General features: G+C 60.5%; 1 protein-coding gene across 7 annotated transcripts in view; it reads right to left on the bottom strand.

Annotated features, from left to right (window-relative positions):
• ABCA3 (ATP binding cassette subfamily A member 3) overlaps positions 1 to 21,578 on the bottom strand; it is a 40,699-nt gene that overhangs the window by 4,881 nt on the left and 14,240 nt on the right. For all 7 annotated transcript variants that reach the window (XM_072753987.1, XM_072753992.1, XM_072753991.1 and 4 more), the window contains 18 exons: positions 20,818 to 20,934; positions 20,535 to 20,655; positions 17,080 to 17,253; positions 15,491 to 15,672; positions 13,559 to 13,702; positions 12,988 to 13,111; positions 12,649 to 12,803; positions 12,225 to 12,380; positions 11,848 to 12,058; positions 10,964 to 11,114; positions 9,497 to 9,595; positions 8,373 to 8,559; positions 7,182 to 7,485; positions 5,135 to 5,408; positions 2,279 to 2,483; positions 1,743 to 1,962; positions 1,282 to 1,440; positions 432 to 604 (listed from right to left, as the gene is read on the bottom strand). In XM_072753987.1, coding sequence (XP_072610088.1) covers positions 432 to 604; positions 1,282 to 1,440; positions 1,743 to 1,962; positions 2,279 to 2,483; positions 5,135 to 5,408; positions 7,182 to 7,485; positions 8,373 to 8,559; positions 9,497 to 9,595; positions 10,964 to 11,114; positions 11,848 to 12,058; positions 12,225 to 12,380; positions 12,649 to 12,803; positions 12,988 to 13,111; positions 13,559 to 13,702; positions 15,491 to 15,672; positions 17,080 to 17,253; positions 20,535 to 20,655; positions 20,818 to 20,934 — 3,156 coding nt within the window. The remainder of the gene's footprint in view (positions 1 to 431; positions 605 to 1,281; positions 1,441 to 1,742; positions 1,963 to 2,278; positions 2,484 to 5,134; positions 5,409 to 7,181; positions 7,486 to 8,372; positions 8,560 to 9,496; positions 9,596 to 10,963; positions 11,115 to 11,847; positions 12,059 to 12,224; positions 12,381 to 12,648; positions 12,804 to 12,987; positions 13,112 to 13,558; positions 13,703 to 15,490; positions 15,673 to 17,079; positions 17,254 to 20,534; positions 20,656 to 20,817; positions 20,935 to 21,578) is intronic.

The following is a 21,578-nucleotide window of genomic DNA, read 5'->3' as shown; positions in this document are numbered from 1 at the left end:
GGACTTAGGCTGACGTGAGCATCAGGGAGACACAGCCTGCCAAGGAGCGAGGACGGTGCAGGGTGACGGTGCAGGACGCACCAAGAGAGCCAAGACACTTGGCTGAGGGTGGGGGAGACTGTACTCTGTGCACAGAGGCTCATCAGGGAGGTCTTCACAGGTCAGAGCAGCTGCCCCGCCCTGCGTTCCCGCGGACGCCCAGTGCGGCCTCCTCCAAGTGTGTTTGTGGGATGGGACCTATGTGACACACACGAGGGCGGCCAGTCTGGACAGCCTCTGCCAAGACGGAGGCCGTGGAGGCCCCAGGGTCCGGGACTGGAGAGCTGGGGCGCCGGGGAGCACCACGGCCCCTACCGTGCGCCCTGCCCGGGGCCTTGGTGCTCCCCGACCGCAGGGAGGTAGGGTGTGCGGAGCACCCTGGAGCCACTCACCAGCGCCCGCCTCCTCCGGAAGGCACAGAGGCAGGTCTTCAGCCTCCACAGCGTGTCGGTCTCGATGAGGAAGAGCAGGCTGAGGTAGGCAAAGCCGGAAGCAGCCATGGAGGTCACAAACCTGCCGACCCCCGGGGCGCTCCATGCGTAGAAGTTCTGCTGGTACTGGATGTCTGTGTGGGCAAGGGAGTAAGCATGGCGCCCTCCGGCCCCGGGTCACAGCCCAAGCCCCTCTCTAGACCCGCAGGGGCCCACACGCAGATGCCCCCACAGAGACTGTGAAAGCACAAGGTCCCCTCGTTCTCCCAAGGCTGCATCCTGAGCTCCTCGAGGCCTCCTGGAAGCCCTAAGAACTGCCTGCTTGCCCGGGGTGCCTGTGACAAGTGACCAGGTCACGCCCTTGCTTGCTCACTCACGTGCTCCTTCTCTGCTCGGGGGGCTGCACTGTGACACAAAAACGTGCCTCCCCACCCCCCTCCCTGGTCACAGCGGTGACAGCTGACCACTGCTGAAGACACTTCCAGGCATGGGAAGGGCGTGTGGTAGGCTGAAAAGAGGCCCCAGAGAGACACGTCCACGTCCTGACCCCCAGAACCTGTGAGCAACCCCACTTATCGAAGGGTCCTTGTAGATGTGACAAGTTAAGGGTCCTAAGGGAAGATCCTGGATTTAGGGGGGGCCCTGCATCCAAGCACAGCTGTCCTTGCGAGAGAAAGGCAGAGGGAGGACTGAGATGCAGAGATGCCTGATGGGCAGAGTGACACAGGACATGGTCAGCCAGGCAGCCTGGGGGGTGGGGGGAGCCCCTTTGTAGAGCGGAGCAGGACAAGGGTCCCGGGGAGACACTCACTGTATTTCCTGCAGTAGTGGGCGGCAACCTCGGAGGACGTGCAGTACCTCCTCATCTCGAAGTTCTCATGGAAGCTGCTGACGGCCATCCCCAGGCAGTGGTTGGGCAGCACCAGGAACACGTGGTCCAGGGTTCTGGAAAGCTCCTCTAACTTTACCGCTGTAGGGAGGAGTGCAGACCAGTCAGCGCTGGGGGATACACGACGCCCAGGACGGGTCCTCAGGTTCGGAGGGTGGGTTCCTGTCCCCTGTGTGTGTGTGGGCTGGATGCCCAGTGGTGTTACCCCCAGGTGCAGCACCAGGCCTTCCCGGGACAGCGCCTCTAGGGCACCCCTCCCCCTCCCGCCCCGCTGAAACCGGGAGGGAGAAGTGCTGCTGGCCCGGGAGGGCCACCTTTGGCAGAGGCGCCTGGCCCAGGTTTGGGGCAGAGGGCGCCGGGCGGGCTGGACTCCAGGCCCCCACCTGGGATGCGCATGATGGTGACCATGAGGAAGGTGGCTATGCCCGACAGGATGTTGAATATGGTCAGCCTCGTGTAGGCAGTGGCTGCTCCCGAGAAGAAGAAGTTCATCAGGTACATGAGAGGAATGATGGCCCAGCCGTAGAGCATGAGCAGCAGCAAGGCGTCCGCCATGTGGCCGTCTCGCGTGAAGGCGTGCACGTCAAAGGCTTTGAACACCACCTGCACGGCACAGGGGCAGGCGGCTTGGGGGCCCTGTCTCCACGGCGGCTTCCAGCCCTGGGACACCCCCCCCACCCTCGATGACCTGCCCCCTTCTCCCCTTTGCCCTTGGAGCCGTCCCTGGGGCAGCCTGCTCCGGGGCCCTGCCACACAGTGGGGTGGAGGCGGGGTGCAGCACAGTTGAGGGGTGCTGCCAGGGGCCGTTCCCTGCCTTCCTCCCAGGGCTGGGGCTGAGCTGCAGTCTGTGCGGGGGCCCCTGAAGGCAAGCCCCCCCCCCGATGTGCAGGGGAGGGTCCCGGCACCACGCAGCCCTCACCAGCAGTAGCAGACTGGGGACGAGGAAGGATATGAGGTCCCACAGCAGAGCGGAGAGCCAGAATGTGGCCACGTGGACACCACTCACAAACTGGACGTGCTTGGCCTGGACGGCCCTCTCGCTGACTGCCAGGATGGAAAATGTGCTGGCCAGGAAAGCCATGGCGAAGAGCAGGTTGAGGGCGATGTCAAATCCCTTCCGGCTTCTGCAGGGGGTTCGGGGGGAGGACAGGGCAGGTCAGGGACAGAGCACAGCGAGTCCAGGCAGCAGGGGACATTCACAGGTCCTTGGTCACTATCCAAAGCATGTGATGGAGGGGCCTCGCCCTGAAGGGGGCTTAAGAGAGAATCCCAGAGCCGGTGTGTGTGGGGTGGTCTTGGAGTGAGGAAAGTCCCATTCCCCCCAGAATGGCTTCTCCTCTGGGCTTCCTGTCCCCAGTAAGGGCACCACCATATTCCCAGTTGCCTTCAGTCCATCGCTGGGCACTTGCTCCCCACAGACATGCAGGGGACGGCGGCACCCCCGACCCACCTGCTTTTCCCACATCTCCTAAGAACCCCCACACGCAGCTGGCTCTGCCCGGGTCAGACCCCCATGGTCAGGCGCCCGCGAGGCAGCTCATCTCTCACATTGGGTCCATTCTACATTCTGAAATCACTGGCCAGCAACACCTTCCAGAAACCAACACCGTCTGTCTTAACAAACAGTACTTCGACACCTGGATGTCATTTGGCCGGAAAGAGGGCATTATGCATCCACAGTACAACACGATGGGCCTTAAAAGGGAGAGGAGCTAGTCACAAAAGGCCTCTTTTTCCTTTTTTTTTTTTAATGGCCTCTTATTATATGACTGTATCCGTACGAGATGCCCAGAGCGGGCCACTCCATGAGGCCGAGACAGCATGGAGGCCACCTGGAGGAGGGGACAGAGGGGTGGGGAGTGGCCGCTGTGTCACGGGGCTTCTGTGGGGCACCACGGAATGCTCAGCAAAATTATACTGAGCATCTAAGAGGCAGGCAAGAAGGTCCTCAGCATCACTAACCACCAGGGAAACACAAATCAAAGCCACCACGAGAGGACACCTCAGTGGTCAGACGACCAGCAGGTGCCAGGGAGGATGTGGATGGGGGAGCCCTCGTGCACTGTTGGTGGGAACGCAGCCTGGGCCAGCCGCTCCGGAGAGCAGCACGGACGCCCCACGAAAAGCTAAAAGCAGAACCGCCATATGTTCCTGCAATTGCACTTACGAGGGCTTATCTACAGAAAATGGACTCGCTAGGGACATATGGGTGGCTCAGGGGTTGAGTGCCTCCCTTCGGCCCAGGGCCTGGTCCTGGAGTCCCGGGATCAAGTCCCACATCGGGCTCCCTGCATGGAGCCTGCTTCTCTCTCTATCTGTGTCTCTGCCTCTCTGTGTCTCTCATGAATAAATAAATAAGTCTTTTAAAAAAATAAATAAATAAAATCTTAAAAAAAAAAAAAAAGGAAACAGAATCACTGGTTGGAGTGCTGTCTGCACCGCCACCCTCGCGGCAGCTACTTTCAACAGCCGAGGCAGACACAGCTGAGTGTCGACAGGTGAGTGGATCAAGAAACCCGGGATGTACACGACAGGATCTTTCCAGCCGTGACAAAGAAGGACATCCCACCATTGGTGACAATGTGGGTGGACCCTGAGAACACTGGGTTAAATTAAGTCAGAAAGACAAATAGCATAAATCTCTCTAACTGATGGAATCTTAAACAAAAGGCAGCCTGTAGACCAGAGAACAGACTGGTTGCTGCCAGAGGTGGGGGTGGGGTGGGGGGTGGGGGTGGGCGAAGCAGGTGAGGTATCAACAGGTGCAAATTTCCCGGTCATGAAGTAATTAAGTCCTGGGGATGCCAGGTGCAGCCAGGTGACCCCGGCTACAGGTGTGACACTGGATGGCCTATCTGAAAGGTGCTCAGAGAGACCACCTTAAAGCCCTTCACCACTGGAAAGAAACTTGCTACCCATGTGTGAGGGGGGATGCCAAGTCGACTTGCGTGGTGAAAGGTCACGTGGAACTAACGTAACCCTGTGTGCCAATCACATCAGACATGCTGACAGCCAGGCCCTTACAGCCAATCCACCGCACATTACAAAACAGGTGCAGAATGACATCTCCTAAAGCTGCAAACACAAACCAGAATTCCCGCCACCCCATCGACCACACTGAGGCCGACCTGCGGGTCTCCCCATCCGGAGCCCACCAGTGGGGAGCTGCCCCTTCCCAATGTCCCTGGCACGGCCCCTTGCCCTGCCTGTGGCTGCCGACCACCCCATCCGGGATCCCAGGGCCCCACGGGCCTATCCCCCCAGGGCGCAGAGTGGAGGCCACTCCCCAGAACAGCGTGGTTCCCGACCCTGCGGTCCCGCTGTACCACCAGGGTCCCCCACACAGCAGGGCAGGACACAGCCTGAGAGCAGAGATGCACACGGGGCCTCCTGACTCGAGGTCACCCTGGGCAGCAACACCTGACCTCACTGTGTTCTGCGTCCTGGTCATGTGCTGGGACCCCTGGGGACAGCGGTCAGTAGGAACCGGGGACAGATTTGGGAAGAGGATACTGCCCCCCCTCCAAGTCCCCCCCAACCCCGGGAGACCTCACTGGATACGGGCAAGGTCTCACTAGCTTATGTGCTATCCAACGAAAGGGTGCAGATGGAAGGCTGAGAAGATGTGGGGTGGGGGTTCCCTGGCCAGAACCCAGAAGCTTCCAGAAGGCAGATACTGTGCTTTATCCACCTACACGACCCTTGGTGGCCCCAGGCAGTGCCCGGGTGGGGTGGGGCCCTGGCAGAGGGGCAGAAGGCCGGGCAGCACACGTACTCGTTGAACTGGTCCTTGGCGGCCTGCACGGCGCTCCGGGGCTGGGGGTAGTTGGAGACCACGATGGAGGCCCGGGGGCCACACAGCTGCTTGAACAGAAGGTTGTCCACCACAGCCAGCGCTGTGGCCGGGGAGTGGTACGCCTGGTTGTTGAACAGGGCAGTGACCACCGTCCGCTCGCCGACATCTCTGAAGGACACGGCCACCAGGCACCGCTCGCTAAAGCCACCTCCCTCCACCGAGGCCCTGAAAATCAGGAACTCCTCCAGGTCGCCTGCGGGAGGCAATGGCAGGGTCAGTGGTGCGTGCCTGAGGTGGCCGCCCTGAGGAGCTCGGGAGGCCTGCAGGAATGGCGGGAAGGACGTCTACTCGTGCAGACAGGGGCCACGGCCATGGGGCCACATCATGGGAGCAGCAGGGCCCAAGGCTGCAGGGCGAGCGGGCACCCCGTAGCCGACGGACCGACTCCTCCTTCTGCCCCGCAGATGCCTCCGGAGGGACGCTCACGGGAGCAGCCTGGGCCAGGTTGGCGTGGCAGGGAGGAGCCGCTCAGGGGAAGGCTAGGCTCTGAAGGGGAGACCTGGCAGGGCTGACGGGCCGCTGGCGGGGCAACAGGTGCACGGGGGCGGGGCGGCCAGGGGAGAGGGACGGGTGGCCCTCAGGGGGCGCGATGAGACAGGACCTCTGCCTGTTTTCCTAGTTTTCCAGTTTTTATGGAGGAAGTACCCTTTCATAATCAGAAAAAAAGGACGGTGTTTAAAAAGATCGGCCCGAGGGAGTGGGGCGTTTCCTGGTCACCCGAAGCACCCCAGCTGACCCCCACTTGAGGTCTTGGCCCCTCTGGGCATTTGGGTTCTGTGTGGCCACGGCCCGTCCCGACCTGCTGGCCCTCACTTAGCTCCGTGGCGGACGCGTGGGGAGAGGGGGCTCTGATGCGGGGCGCCGGGGTCCGCCCTACGCTCGCGGTGGCTGTAGGTCCAGCATCACACGCGCCCGCACACACGCTCACTGCCCGGCCACGCAGCTGTAAATGGGGCCAACAAGGATACGGCCTTGCAGGACCCAGGGTCGGTGAGGGCATGGGGACGTGTCAGCGAGCCCTACGTGGACAGTTGCAAAGGCTCCGCCCAGGCCCGCCGCAGCTGTTGTTACACAGGGAGAACAGTCTCGAGTCCTTAAATATGGTGTAATGAGACTGCACGGTGGCCAAACCCAACGGTCACGCACTTGACAAGGAAGTGGACACAACGGCCTCCCAGAAGGACCCAGGCCAGGGGCTATGAGGCCATGTCCTGAACGCCCTGGAGCCACCATGTGCCCTGAGAGCCCTGAAGCTGGGTGACAGCCAGGAAACAAGGCGTGACAAGGGCGTCTGCCGCCGCCGCCTCCGCAGAGGTAACTGGGGTCACGGTGGTGGGCAGGGCTGCGCGAGCTCCTGCCTCGCAGCGGTGCCCACTGCAGGGCTGGCCTGTTTTGGGGGCATCCAGCTGTCTAAACAAGAACCTGACTCCTGCCCAGATTTGGGGCTGCCCCGTGTACTGAATCACCAGGATGTGGCGGTGGGCAGTGAACTGAGCCAGCCCGTGCACACGTCCCGTTTAACCTGAGTACGAGGCCTGCTCAAACCCCAGGGCAGTGTCCCATGGCCACCAGCCGGGGTGCGGAGGGTCTTGGTTTGACGTGTTGGAAGAAAGCACTGTATCACCTCAGCGCGTGCCGTGACCAGCCTGGCGAACAAAAAAGGGCAACGGAGGTTTCATATTTCACCTACAATGGCCCCAAAACAGGCTACCTTGGCAAACTTTAGCGCTGGGTGCCGCCTTGCGTCTTTGCCGGACTCAGGGTGCCAGCCTTCTCCCCCAGCGGCAGGAGAGAGTGCAGGCGTGTCCGCTTCCCTAACAGAGGGGCTGGGGGTAGGCAACGCCAGGGATACTTTGGGACCACGGTGTGCAGGTCAGCAAGGAACTAACCGCCCCCGAGGCCCACAGCGCCTGGGTCAGGAAGCTGGGCTCTGAGGACCCGCGCCGGGCCGGGGGCCTTCCCTTACCCAGCACCTCCCGCGGCTCCTGGCCCTCAGCCTGCAGCATGTCTTTCAAACGTTCCGACAGCTGCTGGTCCAGCCGGGAGGCCCCAGGAACGGCAAAGGGCACAACGGTTCTGCCGTACGCGCCCAGGGTCAGCTCCAGCATGGGGTCGTCGAAGGTCTCAGAGGAGTAGTTGACGGCCAGGAGGGCCAGGGTGACGCATGTCAGAGGGACCAGGACCTGGGCCACCACCATCTTCCACTCGCGCAAGCTGTACACAGCCTTCTTCAGGAACATGGCCCAGAACTGCTGGCAGTGGAGGGTGAGCTGTGGCAGAGGGGACAGGGCAACACGGCTGTCACGCAGGGCCAGCATCGGAACCCTGCCCGCCAGCAGCAGGCACGGTCCAATCACAGGCCTGGAGGCCTCGGGCTGACATGTGTGCCCTGAGGCCCCTGGGCTTCTTGCAAACATGTCCCTGCAGGTCCTGACGTGGGCCTGGGGGGTCTCATTGGCTCGTTGTCACGGGGCCTCGGGGGACCAGCTGTGATTCCATGGGGGAGCCGAGGCCTCTGCCCTTCCCCTGATCCTGGCAGGAGGACCTGGCTGCACTCACAGGGGGGCAGAGGGCTGCAGTCCTGCAAGTGCGGGCGCCAGGGTCAGCGTCCTGCTCTGCCACCTGCTGGCCGTGCCACCTGGGCCCAGACCACGGTGCTCTGTCTATAAGACGGGCCGATGCTGCCCTCTGCCTCACTGAGGAGGATGGGGACATGGAGCACTGTGAGAACCACATGACATGTTTACTTGTTTGTGGGCGGCCCAATTATAACAAGGTGAAATTACACTTGCTCGATTAAAATCCTCTGGGTTGGGACCCTGGGTGGCTCAGCGGTGGAGCATCTGCCGTCAGCTCAGGGCGTGACCCTGGGGTCCCAGGATCCAGTCCCTCGTCAAGCTCCCCGCACGGAGCCTGCTTTTCCCTCTGCCTGTGTCTCTGCCTCTCTCTCTCTCTGTGTGTCTCTCATGAATAAATAAGATCTTTTAAAAAATAAAAGATCTTTCCTTCTCCCTGCCAGGACCACGTGACTTTTGATGTGCCCTCTTCCCAGTGAACTGACACTCCGCAGCCCTCGTCTGCCCTCGTGGGCATGAATGCATGGGGCTCAGGGGTCCCCCAGCCTTCCCGTGATGGCTGGCCCAGCCCTCGCGCTCACCCCGGTGTTGAGCTTGGCGGTGGTGCACTCGTCCTCGATCAGCGAGCCGACGCCATCCGTCGGGTCCATGACACCACACAGGTGGCTGTCCACTGCCCAGTCACTCGCCCGCCTCTCATGCTGGTACTGCAGGGCAGGGAGCTGGATGGCCTGGATGTCCATGCTGGTGTCCACCAGCTTGCCGACCCTGCGCCGAGACACAGGAGGCCCGGTCACCACTCGGTTCCTCCTGGGGGGCTGTCCAGGTGGGAGGAGGAGGAGCACATCCTTGGCCCTACTGGCTGGTGGTTCAGTTCTTCCCTGGCTCATCAATAGATGCCACTAGATCACCGGGCACTGCCGCCAAGCAGAGTCCAGCAGAGATGGACGGCCAGACCAGAGCCCTGCCCACGAGGATCCTGGTCCCCCTGGGAGACGGCTTGAAGCCAGCATTTATAGCCAGGGCTTTCTGGAGGGGCAGAAGGGGCTGGGGGCACAGCGGGAGCCCTGGAGGGTAGTCATGCCCGCTGTGGGCACAAGCTGAGGCCTGCAGGCAGAGGGGTGTGCTCTGGGAGGGGCCACCCCAAACGGGCCCGGCACGGCCAGTATGTGCAGAGCACAAGCAGTGAGGCTGGCAGGCCCCTGGGTGCTGGGCCGCAGGGGCCCAGAGCCACCCTGATGCCCACGAGCCACGTCATTCATGCACACTATGTACACACTCACTGCTCCGTTGCCTGGTCTAGGTCCTGGGATCCTCACTGAAAGACCCTGAGCTCACACCTGCTTCTGTATTTCTAGTTCTCTGCTCTCTATCTGCCAGGTCAGCACTCGAGTCTGGTCAACACGCGTGTGGTCCTGAGCCCCCACCCCCCGCTGCAGTCCTGGGGGCCTGTCCAGGCCCCTGGGGTGCCTGCACACTCTCCACGATGGGAGTGGGGGGGAGGGGAGGCATGTGTTTCCGGAGACCTGAGCTCAGGGGGGCGCTCCCCGCCCGGGAGCGGGGAACGCTGCAGGGAGTGAGGGGCCCTCCCCGCAGCCAGCCGACCCCCTCAGGCGGGCATGGGATGCGGCCAGTAAGGGCGGCCTCATTGTCACATGTCCCACAAGCACTGCGCCTGGACCACTGGACACACGTGTGTACTGACCGGAGGAACACCTCCTCCATGGTGGTGACCGAGGCCCCAAAGCTGGCGATCCCCAGCTCCTTCTGGTGCTTCTCCAGCTTGGCAAATAGGCCTTCGAACCTGGAAACAAGACCCCGAGTGAAGAGCCGCTTCTCATTTAGAGGGAGCTCATTTCTCCATGTTGTCGGGGGAAGCACAGGGACCTGAGTCCTTGAAAAGCCGCTGCAAAACCCTGGAGTCGGGCTTTGTTTCTCCCTTTTCCTGTCCCTACGTGACATTCTGCTGGGCATACATGGGAGGCGTTCTCTAGCACACGTCCTCGCAAAACACACCCAGAGAAACTGGTGACTATTCACCTGATTGGAGGTGGGGGAGGTAGTGCGTTCTAAGAAAAAAAGTCACAAGGAAAAACATACGACCCATTAACTGTACTCATGTGGAAAAAAAATCCCACAAAATTAGTCAACGACCAATGGGAAAAAACTGCAGCAAACACAGGTGATGTTAAGACATAAAACATGGACAGAGGGATCCCTGGGTGGCGCAGCGGTTTGGCGCCTGCCTTTGGCCCAGGGCGCGATCCTGGGGACCCGGGATCGAATCCCACGTCGGGCTCCCGGTGCATGGAGCCTGCTTCTCCCTCTGCCTGTGTCTCTGCCTCTCTCTCTCTCTCTGTGACTATCATAAATAATAATAATAATAAAAAAAAAAACATGGACAGATACACACGCGGGGGACAGGAACTCCTGGCACCCAGAGGAGCGGTGCCGAGGGGCTGAGGAGCGGCAGCCAGGCTCCACATCCTGCTGGCGGCGACAGCAGACATACAGGACACCACCGATCCCACGGGATACACAAACATTTACAAAAAAACCTGTTTATTCAAATCTGGCAGCTGTGGAGTAAAATGGACCCTCTCCTGCCCTGCTGACGGGGAAGTCAGACACCATCTACCTGCTGTCGGGACTCTATCCTGAGCAGGAGAGGGGAGATTCAGATAGAGTTTTCTGGAAGGACATTCACTAGCATATTTCGGGGGGTAAAACCATGAGGGCAGGGTAACTGCACAGATGTTGATGAGATCACAGGGTGACCGAGTCGGTGGATCCTATGAAGTTATTAAAACCAAACAACTCAGTTGCACTCACCGCCAAGATTATTAAGATTTGCACCGTTTCTGAACGTGACTCGAGAGTCTGGTTTCCACCCACTGCCCTAGGCGTCTGCCGTGTTTGCGACGCACGAGCGCAGGACTCCAGGCCTGACACCGGGAACATGCATGTTCACAATCCCACAAGCGACCCTGAGCGGCTGCTGTGCTCCGTGGCCCCGGGAGGTCTGGCTGTGGGTCCTGCAAGCTCGTCCATCCCCCCTTCCCCGAGTGCTGTCACAGGCCGCCCCCCGGTCCAGCCTGACAGGTACAAGGAGTGGTGCTCTAAGACGGAGCACCCGCCACAGGTATGTGCCAGTGTGCCCCAGGCCCCGCACCTGTGCGTGCTCTCCTTCGGGAGGATGAAGGACAGCTCGGCGCCAGCCCTGCTCTCCAGCGTGGCAGTGGGGACGTGGTGTCGCACCAGCCGGGTGACAGCCTCGGGGTCACAGTGAGGCTCCTTCACCAGCGTCATGTGGTAGCCCGCACCTGCAACGGCCAGGAGCCCTGTGTGACGCTGTTTCCTGCTTATGCTGTCTCACTGGGCCCTGGGCTCGCCGCGAGGGAGTGACGGGGAGGAAGCACCCGGCGTGGGCGCCATCCTGAGGGCCTGGCCTCCCAACCCCCTGCTGGGCAGAGATGTCGGAGGCCTGGGGTGGAGGGCAGGGGTGCTACATGGTGAAGACTCGACTCCAGACTCCAAGTCTCAAGGGCGGTGTTGGGAACTGTTCCTGAGACCTGTCCTCCCTGCTCTCTCCCCAGGGGAGCCCCAGGATGTTGGCTGCCCTCTCTAGCCGCCCCCAGGAAGCTGCAGCAACAGGGCGCACAGGCCCCAGGGTGCCTAAGGAGGACAGCCAGTGCCCCCCGTTGACAGGACATGGGTGGAACCTGCTGGCAGGCCAGCACTGTGTCAGGCCATGAGCTGCCCTCAGGAAAGGAAGACCCACTCACAGAGCAAACCCTGTGCCACAGGCCACCAGCTCAAGAGCCTCTACGTTCAAGCATGGCCTCCACCAGGGCACCGGAGGTCTCAGCAGCCCTGGCTGGCGCTTGGCTGGTCTTCTCTTCCCTGGCCACCGCTGGATGTCGTCCTAACCAAGTTGGGCAGTCTGCTCCCTCCTCCTGTCCTAGCCCCTCCACTGGCCTCAGCGTCCCCCTGGGGAAGCGAGCAGCCCCCCGCCCAGGACAGGGCCTGTTCCCGCTGCCCGCCCACCCTGCTCACCATACTTCTGCTTGAGGAACAGTGAGGACCCGCAGCATTGCAGCTCCCCCTTGGCCATGATGGCCACACGGTCCCCCAGCAGGTCGGCCTCGTCCATGAAGTGCGTGGTCAGCAGCACGGTGCGGTCACTCTTGTGCTGCTGCAGGAGGTCCCAAATGGCCCTCCTGGAGATGGCGTCCATGCCCGAGGTGGGCTCGTCCAGCATCAGCACCTGGGGGCGGAGGAGCGGCCCGGCCCGGGCTGGCTACGCGGGAGGCTCTGGTTCTGTGCACATGTGGCCACGCTGTGGGCATCTAGGGGTCTGCAGCCCGTCCCTGCCCATGGGGGGCAGCCGCCCCGGGTGCCCGGCCCTGGCCTGGGGCCTCCTGCCTGCCTACCTTGGAGCCTGCTATGAGGGCGATGCCGATGGAGAGCTTGCGCTTCGTGCCCCCGCTCAGGAACTTGCTCAGGGCGTCCCGCTTGTCCTCCAGCCCGAGGACGTGCAGCATCCGCTGGACTTCTTCAGGGCACTTGTGGTGGGACAAGCCCTTCAGCTGCAACAGTGGGGGTGGGGAGGTCAGGAGGGGGTCCCGGTGGGGGCGGGGGGCTGCCGGGAGCCTGGCCTTGGTGCTGCCTCCTCCGTCAGTGTGCCCGCCTGGTGCCCGGACTCCCTCCCGCCTCCCTGCTGCAGATCCACAAAAGCTGCTCAGCTGCTTGGAGTGGGCCCTGTCTGCCGGGAGGCCGAGGGCTCGCACCCTGGGGCCCAAGTACACGGGCCACGGAACCACCATGGGTCCGGAGTCCAGTTCACTGCTGACTCACCTGTGCGTAGAAATACAGGTGTTCTGCGACGGTCAGGTTGTCAAACAGGACGTCATGCTGGGGGCACAGGCCCAAGCTCTTGCGGATCTGAACCATGTCTTGTGAAATGTCATACCCATTGATATATGCCCGTCCACTGGTAGGGGGAAAGAGACCTAGGGCCGAGCAGAAGACCCAGAGCTGTAAGTTCGGTGCAGACGCCCCACTGGTCGGCACGAGGGCGAGGCTTGTCTCATGCATGTGGCTTTACTTCATTTCACAGAGCACCCTGGCCGTAGGTTGGCCAGTGAGGCCGCTCCCGCCTTTGGGGGCTGTGAGGGCCTATGGTTGGCCCCTCACCTGTGAGCATGGACAGCGTGGTGGTCTTCCCCGCGCCATTGTGACCCAGCAGCACCGTGATCTGCCCCTCGTACAGGTTCAGGGTCAGGTCTCTGACAGCCGCCTTGCTCCCCACTCTGAACACCTGCACGCAGAGGCAGATGGCAGCCCTGGGCTTCAGACCCCACCCTGCCCCCAACTACCCTCCGGAGCACCTGTCCGAAGGGACTCAGGAGACCCTGCCCAGCATCACCAGTCAGCACGGAGGCAGGAAGTTTCGGGCAGAGTGCTGACTGGAGGCCATGCTGCTCCCATCGCCCATAGCCCCCAGCTTGGCAGGGGCCTGACATCCGTCCCTAGTGCCCTGAGCACAGCAAGCGTTTGCAAAGCTGACAGGAGGGTTCATTCCAAGTGGTGTGTGCTGCTGACTCAGGCTTGATCCCCTGGGCCCTGGGGACGGAGCCTGGGGAGTGGTCAGAGAGCAGTCACGGGGGCCCAGAGGGCAACAAGGCCTGGGGATGGTCACTGGCTTGGAGAGAGCCCTGGGCGAGGGCGAGGCCCCCGTCCCCACCAATCCCACGGAGTGTGGCACCTTGGTCACATGCTTGATCTTGATCCCAGCCACCAGGTCCTCTGGCTCAGCCTCAAAGTACTCCGTTCTGAGCGCTTTCTCTGGGTCATCGTCTTCCTCTTCCTTTCCCAAAACTGTCCGTGGGTGTCCGCACCAGTACGAGGGCTGGGATGGAAATCAGACAGGTCTCAAGGAGCCGACTCGTGTCAATTTGTTTTGTGTGTGATGAAGCAGAAACACTAACACAGACACGCTAACTACACGACAGCATGCAGCCCTCAGCAGGGCGGTGGGCTGCTGCAGAGGGGACGCGGCCTGAGGCTACGAGCCGCGTGGCTTCTCCCTCATCTGCCCATCATCCCCAGGATGTTCTGAGCCTTTTCTGATCTGCCATCTGGGCACCCGGTCCCTGGCAGGCTGACTTGGAGTGCAGACGACTCAGATGTGACACAGAGGAAAAGTCAATAAGGGCCTTTGAACCAAAGACAGGCCAGCCAACGTTCCAGTTCAGAGTAGTATCTGGGCAAAACACGGAGGAAGCTGTGACTGCATGCCCCTGCCTGGCCTCACTCAGCTCCGCAGGAGCTCAGAAAATAAGCAAGAGAAGCCCAGTCTTCCCCTGCCATGAGGAAGCTTCACCACCCCCTGTCTGGACGATCCCTGCCATCCGTCCTGCCATCACAGGACCAGGCTGCGGGAGGGGTAAGAATGTAGCCAGAGACTGTGCAGAGCCATGCCCTCAAGGATGGCTGTGGGCACAGGGGGCACACTGGTGTGGGCAGGGTCATAGGAAAGGGACAAACGGGCCCCCAGGAGAGCCGCCACAACTCAGCCCTGCAGGGAGACCCCCATCTCCACCCCGGGGTACTTGCCATGCCTGGAATGGTTCTAGCAACACTGGTTCCAGGGACACACCGCTCATGTTGGAAGTGACGCCAGAGCGTGTGCTACAAATCACTGAATGCCACAAGTGTAACTGTCAGCGTTTCTCTCTCTTGATGACAAAGTGACAGGGCGTCCGTGGGTCAGGGGCATCTTCACTTTGATGAAGCATGCCAGTGAGTGCCAGAGAGTGGGCGCCAACGGGGCACCTCAGTGACCACCAGCAGGTGGACCCCACGGCGGCCCCTCCACACGGCACTGTGCACTCAAAGAGAAGGTGACTCAGGAAAATGCAGATATGTAAACGTGATTCAAAAAAGTAAAACAAAACTTATAAATAAAAATCTGAAAATATTCATGAAAAGATCCAGGCATGTTTGTACTTAAGATGATTAGGTTAAAAAAACAAGTCTCGGGCATCTTTACAGCACAGTCCCCTTTTTATGAAAACAAGCCCATGTGGGGCACCCAGTGGCTTAGTGGTTGAGCACCTCCCTTTGGCTCAGGTCATGACCCCGGGGTCCTGGGATCGAGTCCCGCGTCGGGCTCCCTTCATGGAGCCTGCTTCTCCCTCTGCCTGTGTCTCTGCCTCTCTCTCTGTCTCTCATGAATAAATAAAATCTTAAAAAAACAAAACTAAGCACATGCATGTCACACGCACATATGCTCAGGGTGTAAGCATGTGCACAGGAAAACCATCTGAACTACACGCCAGCAGGCCAGCCTGGGTCATCTCTGGGTGGTGGGACTGTGCTGTGAATTCTAGAAGCAGCATCATTTTTATGAGACGCTGTATTACTTTGTAGGCAGAAAACCCAGTAGGATGTTTGTTTGAGATGAGGCCGGGGATGGGATGTGTGGGTCCCTCGTGAGCCTCTTCTCTCCGACCCTGAAGTACAGGGCTCCTCTTGGCCAGTGGAAGGTCTTAGGGCCTTTGGGACACACGGCTCAGTGACTGCACACAGGATGGGGTCCCCTTTCCCAGCCCGAGGAGGCGTCGCAGAGTGTGTGGAGGACACCCCTACTCTCGCGGAGGTGGCCAGTGTACAGAAAAGGGCCGTGAGGACTCACCATGACAAAGAAGTACCAGGGCTGGGGCACGCCGAACTGCCCCGGGAGCACGGCCTCCACGTACCAGGTCACCAGGCCGTAGAGCACAGAGTCCAGCAGCAGCATGCCCAGCACTTGCCCGAAGGAGAAGTCGTCGTCCACATTGACAGGACTCAGGAGGTCTCGCCACTGGACGCCCACGCCTAGAAGACACAGCGGGATGTGGGCCTGAGACAGGCCCTGAGGCGCGACAGCACACATGTGCTCGTCACTGCAGTGAGCGTGACTTGTCCCTTCCTGCATTTACAGCACAGCTGAGGACCTTCCCCAAGGCTCTGGACGACCGTGAGCCACCAGAGCTCGTGGGGCTGACGAGGTGGGCTCCTGTTCGATTTACGACCGACATGCACGTCCGCACGTGTCCATGTACGTGGTAGTCGTGTGCACACGCACAATCCACATGTGTGCACACATACACACATAGTCTGTATGATTCCAGTAAGGCTGACACGAATAGTGTATGTTGAACGCAAGTCTTTTCAAAAAAGAGAAGTACTTGAGGCACGTATAAAGCTCTCCTGAGTGGCGCCCATGGGTCTTGAAACCCCCTGGTTTGAAACCCCACATCCTAATGGTGCCCGGGGCTTCCGCGTGGCTGGTGACCCTCCATCGGCTCAAGGGGCCCCGTGGAACTGGCTGTGCTCTGGCTTTGTCCCTCTCAAGCAACTAGAAGTTTGTCAGTTTGTCCGTGTTGAGCAAAATCAGCAGAGAACTTTGAAGGCCGAGAGTAGCCACGTAGATAGATTCTCGTTCACGGCTTTGTAAAAAGTATTTGAAGCCCTGGGAGGGGCGGTGCATTTAAAAAGCCTACGTGGGTCACACACGACCAAACACAAAAACGCAGGTATTTAGGGCCGAGGGCTCAGGAGACACTGCCAAGGAAGAAGACCACTCGAGCTCAAGAGGAGGCCGCCCCCCCGCCCGCAGACCCGCGCGAGGACACACGACGGCCAGGACTCTGCCACACCCGGGGTGAGACCACGCAGCCTGAACCGCACAGCGAGGGCAGCGCAGGGTGGTCCCAAGACGGGACATCTGTGGCCACGCGGCAGCTCACGCTCACCCTCCTGCGTCCTCCCAGCAGCCACAGCCCCCTCTGTCCTCCAGGGCCCTCCTGGGGGCACCCCACAGCAGGTGGCCTTCAAGGTTGGGCCTGGGGCCACTGAGCAGGCCTGGGCCGGGGCAGGGCTCACAGACGGGAGGGCGTGTGCCCAACAGTGTCTTTACTTCGACCCCATGATGTTCACAGGATCGGGAAGTTTCACAAAAATCTTGAAAATGGTCCTGGCCCGTGACCCCGCGCCCACGGCCTCCTCCCCAGCCCGCCTGACCGGAGCTGGGGGCTGCTCCCCCGCAGGCTTTGGGGCCGGGCGCTGCTCTCCCGCAGCAACAGCCGCTCTGGGCGATGGTAGCCATCGTGAGCGCTCTGTCCCCTGCGCTGCAGGTCGGGGCCACCTCCCCAGGGCTCCCAACCCGGAGGGAGGCTGCCCGCCTCGCGCTCTCGGGGTAACCGGGGCGGCAAGCGTGGCTCACCAGAGGAAGGTACTCACCTTTCGCTTCAAACTTCCCTATGAGCTGGGCTCCCATGGCCATGGCAACGTTGGACAGGAGGCAGGAGAGCAGCTTCTGGCTGAGAGTCATCCAGTTATAGCGGGGAGCAACGAAGAGGTATGGGATGTAGGTGAAGAAGTAGAGGAAGCCTCCTATGGCTGCGGCCATGTTGGCTGCGGGGAGAGGAGCCGGCGCTGAAGGCGGGCAGGCGGGCGGCCATGGGGCCTGGTGGGCTGGGGGGTGGTGTGGGTGGCCGGGGGGGCTGGTTGGGGCCGCTGTGGGGCCGGATGGGGCTGGGTGGGGCTGCCGTGGGGCTGGGGTGCGGGCCCAGGGGGGCGGGGGGGGTCCAAGTCCGGGTGGGGGCACCTGGCTGAGGCGCACGCTCTGCACCCACCCCAAGCCACAGCTCCCCTCCTGCGCTTGCTCGTTGCACAGGCGGCCGCTGTGTTGCACGGGCCCCAAGCCTCCCGGAGCTTAATCCGCAGGGGACACAGAGTAAAGGAAGGGGGTGCCGGGTCGGGCAGCCCAGGGCAGAGCCCAAGGCACAAGACAGGGACCAGGCGTCCCCCGGGCTGGGGCTGCGACAGCCACCAGTGGGCCACGGAAGGCCCCGACGGGAAGGTGACACGTGGGCGAGCTGTGATGGGAGTCACGGGGAGAAGGGTGCGGCTGTGGCCCATGCTGGCGGCCCTCATACACTTTGGTCCTTGGAACCTTCTGCGGCCTTAAAAATGATTGAGGACGTCATGGAACGTGTGCTCGTGTGGGTGACGCACACACAGGCTTATCTACTCCTACTGTGTCATGGGTTAGCACTAGGACAATTTAAAGACTTTTGAGAACGGTAACAAACCTGCTATAGGTCAACGTAACTGTGTTTATGGAAGTCCACTCTATTTCACACAATTTAGTGAGAAAAGTGACATTGTGTTACATTTTCACAAGCCTCTGAGATGCCTGATTTAAGGGATTATGGCCGCTGTGCTGGGTGCAGCCCACCAACAAAACCAGCTTCGCACAGGTCCGCAGACAGAAAGGGGAGACATATTTCGACAGCCTCCCCAGATACTCGTGGGTTTTCTCTGTCACTCAAGTACCACGCCACAGGCAGTTGTTTCTTAAAGGTCAGGTGCCACATGGACTCTGACCAATGAACCTGTCACGCTGTTACCCAAAAATCCACTAGCCTACCTTGCGCTTAGAATGGGTTATTACTCGGGCACGATCCCATAGTGGGATGCCTCGGTCATGCACAACGTACTGCTTGTTGAGCTATGCAGATCTTCTGAGTACGGTCATGCTTTATTGTACGATGTACAGATAAATCATGTCGGCTAATACGATCACCAACCTCCTAAAAGGCTAACTGCTGGGACGCTGTCAAGCTCATGGCGTTAGATTCAAGTTTGTAAAATCCTATTTTTCGCTTGAATGCTGGGATTTCACAACTGACATCCGATACCGTCCATTTTTCTTAAAAGACAAGCTCACATTAGAGGAAATGCCTGCCAAACACCCAGGTGTGAATAATTATAGCCCGAGGGTGGTTCTTTTGAGCAAAAATGGTGTTCCATGAAAGAAGTGACTAGTTTAGCCAACAACTCAAGCCACCACATGCCAGCTACTGGCCATGTCCAGAGCTGAAGGGTAGAAGCAGGGAGACACCTCGAGGCCACTGTGAACCAGGCTGGTGACAATGGCCAGCAGGGGGTGGGGTGGGGGTGGGACAGTGGAGGTGGGGAAGACACGAACTGCAGCTCTCATCGGACGTGGTGCACAATGGGACAGGAAGACAGATGTCGGGGATGATCCCAAGGTGTTTTGGTGAGAGCGGCAGGAAGGACAGGGTGCTACCAGCAGAAACAGGAACGGGCTTCTGGGGATGGGGTCAGGAGGTGGTGGAGGTGCATCCTGAGCATCTCAGGGACGTGGTGTGTGAGTCTGAGCATCAGGGGCGAAGCCTCAGCTGGAGCTTGCAATCTCTGGATGAGCCACACGTTCTGAGTCCTCTGAGGGGAGGCAGGTGTGTGACGGGAAACCCCGACTTCAGGATGAGGAAGCTGTGGACTTTGGTGCACATGAAGAAGTGCTTCCACCAGAGAAAGAGGAGTGTTTTCCCACAAAAATGGAGGAGGAAACAAGAATGAGCGGATGTGCCCAAGAATCAGCTGAGTACTTGACGGCAGAGAATTGAAGTCTCGGTAGATTCTAGAACATTCTAGAACATACACCAAGGGACAAACGGGCACCCAGAAGACAAGTGAGCAAGTCCTACAGACTCAGCATGAAGGTTTCTGTAAGTGCAAAAGAGACATAGAGAGACACGAAGGAGCGACACGGCCTCACGTCCACCAGGACAGCTACTAGCAAAACACCTCCCCGACCAGAACACGGCGAGCGCTGCTGAGTGTGTGGTCACCGTGAGCTCTGGGAGGGAATGCAAAGTGGCAGAGTCCCTGCAGAACACAGTCTGGCAGCTCCTCAGACAATCAGCAGAGAATGAGCACATGACCGAGCAATTCCACTCTGGGTACAACCCCCGAAGGCAGATCTCACAGAGGCGCTTGCACACTCGCGTTTATAGCAGCACGATTCACAAGCACTAAAAAGCACCCTGCGTGGGCACGGACGGGTGGGTGGACGAGAAAAATGTGGCCCATCCACACAGCAGAACGTCACACAGCCTTACAATACCTGCTACAATGGGGACAGACCCCGAGGATGGTACACACAGCGAGAGAAGCCCGCCACAAAAGGGCACGTGCTGTGTGATTCTGCTCTCATGAGATACTGAGAGTGGCCACAACCGCAGATACAGAAAGTGGATGGTGGGCACCCGGGCTGAGGAGGGACGGCGAGTCGGTGTTTAGGGGGACAGAGCCGTCTGGGAAGACAGGAGGGTTCTGGGGTGGGGGAGATGGTCGCACCACCATGTGGACAGTCACACCGCCGTGTGGACATGCTGACATTTGACTGCGAGCTGGAGAACGGTTACGGTGATCAGGGGTCTGTGATGTGTGTTTTGCCTCAACAGGAAAAGAAAGAAGACCCAGGACCGAGGGAGAGGCCCCAGCAGGGGCCGCAGGGCTGCAGGACAGGCTGGTGATCGCCGCCCGCAGAATCTGGGGAACGTGTGAGCAGAACCACGAGGCAGTGAAGACAGGCGTCCTCACACCACAGTGTTGGTAGAAGACCAACCACAGCTCCGTGGAGGGGGGCCTCACGCACTCGCGGACAGCCTGCCCTGCGGCCAGGACAGGATGGGTTGGGGAGCAAGACGGGGACCTGGCCGCGGACACGGGGTGCGGGCAAGGAGCAGCTTGCAGAGCCTCAGAGAAAAGACCGCCCGGCCTGCGCCACCCCGAGGCCTGAGTCTAAGGCAGGTGCAGGGCACAGCGCCCTCTGGCTGCAGGGCTTCCTGGGGGGGCGTGGTCCCCACGCCAGGACGGCTCACCTTTGCTGAAGAAGGTGCTGACCATGAAGCTGAAGGACACGGAGGCGGTGGCGAAGCACAGCAGGAAGACCAGCACCAGCGAGGGGTCGCTGTGAGTGAGCACCGACACGTCCTTCTTCACCTGCGCCGCGTGGCGTCCCGTGGGTCACGTGGGCAGGCCGTGGGGAGGTAGGGACAGAGACAGTTAGACCTAAGACGTCGGGGCCTCAGACGGGGCTGTGGGAAGGGCTGACTTGCCCTGAAAGCCCCGAGCGCTCTGAAAGCTCCACAAGCCCATGCTCACCTTGATGCAGAAGAGCAGGGTCACAAAGGAGACGGCCACGAGGAGGAAGAGGAAGAAGAGGAGGAACCAGGCGGTCCAGTGCAGCCAGCTGCTGAGCCCCATCATGCGCATGTACTCCTGTGGAGAGGGCCACACGTGCTGGCACGGGCTGCAGCCACCTGGGGTGTGCACGGGTGCGGGGTGCGTGGGTGCACCCAGGGCTGCACACAGGCCAACACAGGACAGTGGGACACTGGGGACACACACAGCCCGCGCCAGGCAAGGGCATGGTCCACCTGTGTCATCCTCCCCTGCCCTCCTCCTTCTCCCGGTCTGATATGCTGTGCCCCTGGGGCACCCTCCCTGCTGGGCGGTGGAGATCGGCCCACCTTGCCCCTCACCCAGTGTACTCCCCACTGACAAAGGCAGGACTTCAAAGTTTGGGTACTTGGCAGCGTCACTGGACGAGTTTACGGGGACACGGCCTTGCCGGTGTATTTCAGCAAGCTTTCCGTACTCCCTAACCCTGTCCCGCTGCACCCGGCAGCCCACCTACGGGGGGCCCTGACCGTGCAGAGCCAACGGGCCTTCTGTACAGCCCGGGACGGAAACGTCCGGCCTCTCCAGGGACTCTGTTCAGCACACGGGACATGAGTAGCTATATAACGTAGTGTTAAGGCGGCCATGGCAAGAAAATTAATGGGAATCATGAAGATTAGTTTCAATGCTGTGTCCTGCTTGACTTGGCACATGCCAACAGGGGTCCTGTCAACGTGTCAGGC

This window comes from Vulpes vulpes, chromosome 3 (genome assembly GCF_048418805.1).
Source record: "Vulpes vulpes isolate BD-2025 chromosome 3, VulVul3, whole genome shotgun sequence".
Classification (NCBI taxonomy): Eukaryota; Metazoa; Chordata; class Mammalia; order Carnivora; family Canidae; genus Vulpes; species Vulpes vulpes.
Note: the sequence above shows the minus strand (reverse complement) of the source record. Positions and strands in the feature narration are given on the sequence as shown.